We start from the raw sequence: 7,004 nt of genomic DNA on the forward strand, positions 1-7,004 counted from the left end.
CTGTGGACATGAAACAAAAGGGTGAGTCTCTTCCTGTAGACAGAAAGTACTCCAAAACATTCCATTATTCACTGGTTCATTTAACAAGTATTTGTCAAATACATAAATGAACCCAGATAATTGGGATTGGTTCTGTAGATCTGGAACTAAATGTGCATGACCCCTATAATGAAAGGGCACATTTAAAACTCAATACACATAATTATAATTACGTGTTACTAGAGTGATCAAACAATAAACAAAAATGTAAAGAATATAATATGACAGATATATAAATGGAAAAGAGTAGGAAAATAGCATTAAAAAGATATGTATGATCAAATATGTAGCCGTTATCTTTCAGCACTCATTTTTTCCCCAGCTAAGATTGCTTTGCCATGTGTTAATACCACACAATCTTAATTATTCTTATGTTGTGGTAAGTATTAATATTTGGAAAATAAATCTGAATTCCAGTGGCTGCTCCTGGGACTTGATCTTTTGTCTAAATACTAGTATTAGTTTTTAATCCAACAAACACATAATCAAAATAATCAGCTTGAGATTTGAGTGACTTGGATTGGCTTCATAGATCTATCTGAGACTAGGTGAATGTGACAGTATTCTCTTAAAATTCATGCATATAACCACTTATTTTAAACTTCTTTCGGATGCTTCATTAAGGTTTTGACAATATCTCCACAGAAGTCTTTATTCATGAGAGCATGATATTTTTAAAATGATGATAAATGATACATTTCTAGATTTAATTCAGTATAGGTTTGTTGAATAAAGAGATGGGAAAGCTTTACATATAACTTCTGTGCCAAAAAGCATGCTAAGCTCTCTTAATTGTCATAATTTGTCAGTACCATTTTTTGAGTTTTCTATGAATGTAATCTTTAAAAATGTCTGGATTTATTTCTTCCTTCTCAATCTTCATTTTCTTTTTTCTTACTGGTCTGGTTGGAATATTCAATATAATGTTGAAAAGAAGTAGATAAAACCATGATGTTTATCTTGTTATTAATCATGAAGAAGACCACTTAATACCTTGCACCAAGTGTGATGTTGACTATGGGATTGCTGCCTGTGTTTATCAGCTTGGAGAAAATGTTTTATTCTCAGCTTTCTACAGGTTCTTCTCAAGTGAAAATATTAAAAAAAAAAAAAAAAAAACGTTAAAGCCTGTGTTAGTAGCAAATCAAATAATCACATGACTTTCCCCTCTTTAAAGACTCTTTTGATGAAACACATAATTGGAATCCTAATTTTAAGCAAAATTTCTATTCTAAAACAAACTTTTGACAACTAACCATTTATATACTGATGTTTTTAATTTGTGAACATCACATGCAAGGATTTGGCACCTGTATTTCCACAGGATTTGGGATTGAAGGTATTTTCTATGATAATAACATTGAAAATTTAATAATATTATTGTTTTAAATTAAGCTCCTTATGTTTTTCACTCTGATTGAAATTATTTATTTTATTTTTTAAATTATAATTAAATAAGTTCTTCTCCTTTCTACCTCCAAATCTTCCCATTTACCTGCATTTGTTCTTTTTCAAGTTCATGGCCTTTTTTTCTCATTAATTGCTAGCACACACACACACACACACACACACACACACACACACACACACACACATATCTTCACCCCTGTCTATATAATGTTAATTATGTATGTTTTCAGGGCTGACTATTGGCACCATGTCATGTGCTCTTCTCTGGAGAAACTGATTTCTCTCAGCACTGATTCATTGATTGTGACTTTTGTGTGTGGTTGGAGCCTGTGACTCACCTCATTCCCCTCTATTTTAGCATATCCATTGGTGCCATCCTTATTCAGATCATGTTTGGGCAGTAAGCCTTTATGTGTGTCGATTCTGACATTACTAAGGAACAAAATCTTATAGCCAACTTCTGAATCTCTGTCCACTCTTCTGCATTGAGCCTTGGGTAGAAGAGTATTTCGTACATGTATCCACTGGGGCTGGACTCCACAGCTTTGGATTTTACATTTTGATTGCTTGTGGGATTTTTCAACCTGAGAAGTGGTACTACCTTCTGTGGGATGGGCCATCCTACATCAATTAATAATTAAGAAATTTCCACACGGGCATGAGCACAGACTAGCCTTATCTAGGCAATAACTCAGTTGAGATTGGTTGTCTTAGATGACTCTAGGCTGTGTCAACTTGACAATTTAGTCTAACTAAGACACTGAGCTTTAAGTGTGTGTGTGTGTGTGTGTGTGTGTGTGTGTGTGTGTGTGTGTGTGTATTTAGTTTTCATTTGTTCTTTGAGAAGTTCATTCAATCTGCAATATACATTTTCACCTCTCCCCAGCTCCTGGAATACCCTTTTCTACCCATGCAAATTTGTATGCTTTTTATTTTTTGAATTCATGAAATCTAATTTGTGTTACTCATATATTCTTAGATGTGTGCCCTTCTATTGAAACATGGTCAACTTACCGGGACAAATGTTAAAAACTGATTCTTCTTTCACAAAGATATTAATTTCCAATTACTCCATTTTTGTGGTGGGATTTCATATCTACCTCCCTTTTCTGTGTTGAAAGTTGGTCCAAGCTTGTACAGGGTTTCTGCATTTAACCATTGTTATGACTTTGTTGCAACTGTCCTGTTGGGTCTGGAGGACACTGTTTCTCTGTGTTCATTAACCACCTCTGCTTCTTATAAGTTTATTCCAGCTCTTGCTGCAGTGATATCTGGGTCTTGGGAGGAGGAAAAGCAATGGAAATAATCATTCTTTGAGCTTGTTCTAAACCCTGGTCAGAAGTAGATATCAGTGTGAATCACCATCTACTGTAAATAGAAACCTCTCTGATGAGGATTGGGATACTTATTAAGCTACAAATATGAAAATGAGTTATTAAAAGTTAATTTAATCTGTATATTTAGAATAATGATTGTTTTGGTTCTCTATTACTGCTTATAAACTTTGTAGCCACAGGTTTTGGCTCACCAATGTTGTCAGGTATGAGTTTCTTGATTACCTAACTGCTTATTCCTAGCAATGCAGCCATTTTGTTTTACTAAAATATCAATAAAATTGTGAAGCTATGTTTCCCCTTTTGTTCTGAAACTTCTCTAATTATGTTCCTTTTTGGTTAATAAGAAAATTATTCATGCTCTGTTATTTTTCTTTATCAATTTCACTAGCATCTAATATTTAGGGTTTTAAAAAATTACTTTTCTATTTCTTATCATTTATACTTCCTCTATGCTATTATCAAATTCACTGTATTCTCTTCCTACTTTACACTTGCCCTGTTTTTTAAACCTGATAAAGTCAACACTCTGCAAGTCTCTTTTTAAAATAAACATCTTAAAGTATAAATTTGCATTTAATAATTTTCTGCATATATCACATATATTTTGTTATATCATTGTTATATTACTATTTGGTTCTAAATAGTTCCCAGCTATGATCATGTGCTCCTGTGACCATGGATTAGTAAATCAAACAGTAACTTTTTCAAGCTATTTTTTGAAAATTTCTAATTTGGTGCTTAACTTTTAAACACTAATCTGATTTTAAGAAAAATTCAAAACCAATTTCCTGTGCTATAGGCAATCATTATAGAGTCAAGATGCACTTGAAAAGAATGCTTTCTAACAGCTTCTTAAGGAAGGCTAATCAAATTCTATCTTTATTTCTAGTCCAAGGAAGCAGTCTATCATTTATGATCAGAGTCATCTGTTTGTTCTGCTATCTAATTTCATTTTGGTGTATGATGCTGTTTGTAAAAGTGAAGTTGTTTATGCACTCATGTGTGCATGTGTATGCAAGTGTGGAAGCCAGATGTCAACACAAGCTGCTGTTGTTTCAATGCCACCAAATTTGATGTATATTTCTGATTTTCTAAGGAAGAGTCTCTCATTGGCTTGGAACTCATTGAATCTAGGCTGATTACCCTCTAAGGATCAGGGATCTAACTGTTATCAACTTCACAGTGCTGGGATCATAACCACATACCTGGCTCATAAATAGTTTTAAAATATAAGTTTTAGCAACTGAATTTAGGGGGCAATCCTTGGGAGACAAAGACTTCATGGACAAAACTTCTCACAGTTCCACATAGAGAGTTTGAACTGAGTCTCTGCTCTACTTAATTTTTCTCTAAAATGTACTCAGGGTTAGGGTTATCTCTTTACTAAGACTAGTATTGACCTTCTCTTTAGATTTCAGATCTAAGATCCTCAATGAAGACATCCAACTGCACACAGGTAAGAGAGTTTGTTTTCCAAGGCTTCTCCAATTTCCAAGAGCACCAGATCACACTCTTTGTTGTCTTCTTCACCCTATACATTCTGACTCTGGCTGGCAATCTCATCATTGTGACCATTATCCACATTGACCACCACCTTCATACCCCCATGTATTTCTTCTTAAGTGTTCTCTCAACTTCAGAAACTTTCTATTCTCTAGTCATCATCCCACGAATGCTTAGTTGCCTTGTGGGTCTTAGCCAATCTATCTCCGTGGAGTGCTGTGGGATTCAGCTGTTTTTCTTCCTTGGACTTGCAATCACCAACTGTCTCCTGCTAGCAGTCATGGGTTATGATCGCTATGTGGCCATCTGTAACCCACTTCGCTATAGCATCATCATGAATTGGAGGGTGTGCATCATTCTGGCATCTTCGGTCTGTGCCACAGGGTTCTTGCTCTCGCTAGTCCAGGCTGTGGCCATATTCAGGCTGCCATTTTGTAACACACTGATTGAACATTTCTTCTGTGATGTCCGACCTATTTTGGATCTGGCCTGTATGGTTCCAGTCATCAATGAAATCTTGACATTAGTTCTCAGCCTCATGGTCATCACAGCCCCTGCCACTTTCCTATTTGTGTCTTATATCCTTATTATTTCTACCATTCTCAAGATTGCCTCAGCTGAAGGCAGGAAAAAAACATTTGCCACCTGTGCCTCCCACCTCACTGTGGTCATCATCCACTATGGCTGTGCCTCTATTGCCTACTTCAAGCCCAAATCAGAGAACAGTAAGGACCAGGATCAATTGATTTCAGTGACTTACACTATAATAACACCTCTACTAAACCCTGTTGTGTATAGCCTGAGAAACAAAGAAGTCCAGGATGCTCTGCGAAAAGTGTTGGGTAGATAATCCCTATCATAGTTGTTAATTTATCTCCAAATAATTTTTTTCCACATGTAACCTCTTAGGTTAAGGTATAAATCCAGGGTTTCATGTGTTTAGAAGACTCATACATTATAGCAAGGAACAAGGAAAAAGTGAAACTGGTAGCCAGCCTCTATCAAGTGAATTTCATTTCCTCAACTTCTTTGTTAACGTAATAAAAACACAAGTCAAGTCACTTTCAAGACCTGTACATAGACAGCCATTGGCCCTACTCCAGAAGATAATTACAAGGTCAAAGAATGATCTTATGTTCATTTCAAACTTAAAATTTAGGAAACAATCTATTTCTTGCTGAACTATAAACTACACATGAAACATTACTCAATGGAATATTCTCTTAATATAAATTAGATGCTTGAACAATTATTTAGTGCAATGAAATCCAGATGCTTGTGTTTTAAAGAAATAAGCAGTGCAAAACCAAAGAGATCTTTTTAAAAAATGAATTTGGAATGAGCTAAAGCTCTCTAGTCTAACTATCTTCAAGCAGACACACATGGAACTCTAAAAGAACCTCACATTTCCTATCTAAAACAGGTAGAATTCCAAATGAAAGGAATCTAGAAAAGACTGCAATGAGAAAAGGGGGATATTAAATCAAAACACTTTCTCATCATCATGGGGAAGCCAAGGGAGTCTGGCCACATCATTTGAATGCAATGGCTATTGGACTAATTCTTTGCTTCTTCCTGAAGATAAGATGATGGGGAAGTGCTTTTCAGGATAATAATAAAAGCATTCTTTATTTTTAAATAAAAATATTTTTAAAGTTTCAGAATGTAAGAGGCTGTTGTTGAAGAGGAGATTGCTGGAGACGTCTGAAAATTGGTAAATAAGAAGGGAAGGTCAGGAAAAAATCTTCATGGGAATTTCCTGATAGTTGAGTTTATTTGGGATTTGACATGGTGAGGATGGGAAAGAGGGGAAAGAATAAATTCAGAAATTTTTATTTTTTGGAATGAGCCCTTTTCTTCCTCTTGTAAGCCAAGTCTTCAAGCAGAGAAAGGGAGTTTAGTGAAAAAGTAAGCCAACACAATACCTTTGTGAAATAAATTAGATGATTCTCAATATCACCGAAAAACTGAGAAATGTAAATAGTAAGGAATTCTCACATGCAGACTTTCATAACATTCAATTAACTGCATGAGAAAGGAAGTAATAACAGACTATTTATTCTTTCTTACCTAAAAAAAAAAACCCAACAAACAATGGGGACAAATTTTAGATTCAATTTGTGAGAAAAATAAGAAATAAAAAATTATAATTTAACAGGTATAATTATTGATCAAATTAAAGAATTTTACTGAAAATTAATTTCAAAATCCACAAAGGATACATGAGTGCACATTCTCCTTTTTGTCAAACTTTTTCAAAATGCAGAAATATCAAAATATGCAAAGCAATTGTGTATTTGAAATGCTAAATATCCAGCTAAGTAAGTCTAAGATACTTCTATTCTTCAATCTGCTTTGTTATGCATCTCCTAAAACTCTTAAAGAAAGAAAAAATAACCTACATACATTTCATGTAAACCCTGTCAATTAATCATGAATAATCCAGGATAGGAGTAAAACCAATAAAATTTTGAGGTTCCCTTATTTTAATTACTTTTACTTTCCCCCAGTAAATCCTTTTAGTAAATTCAATTATAGTCTGTTTCTTACCTTGCAAGAAAAAAAACTTGTCCATGATCATTTCTTACTCTACTTCTTAGATTCCAAATATACAAGACCCTATAGGAAACCTAGTGTTACACATTGAGAAGACTTTGCTGTTTTCAATGTTCTTTCATCAGTATGAATCCAGAACTTCATTTTTTGGTTGTGGCC

At 34.4% G+C, this 7,004-nt stretch overlaps 1 protein-coding gene across 1 annotated transcript; it reads left to right on the top strand.

The window, feature by feature from the left end:
• Positions 1-4,209: 4,209 nt before the first annotated feature.
• Positions 4,210-5,139, top strand: LOC308431700 (olfactory receptor 10J1-like; the record flags this gene model as incomplete). Its single annotated transcript, XM_080931246.1, has 1 exon — positions 4,210-5,139. The coding sequence occupies exon 1, from the start codon at positions 4,219-4,221 to the stop codon at positions 5,137-5,139; it is 921 nt and encodes a 306-aa protein (XP_080787372.1). The 5' UTR covers positions 4,210-4,218.
• Positions 5,140-7,004: the final 1,865 nt, after the last annotated feature.

Source organism: Micromys minutus (genome assembly GCF_963924665.1).
Source record: "Micromys minutus genome assembly, chromosome: 1".
Taxonomy (NCBI): Eukaryota; Metazoa; Chordata; class Mammalia; order Rodentia; family Muridae; genus Micromys; species Micromys minutus.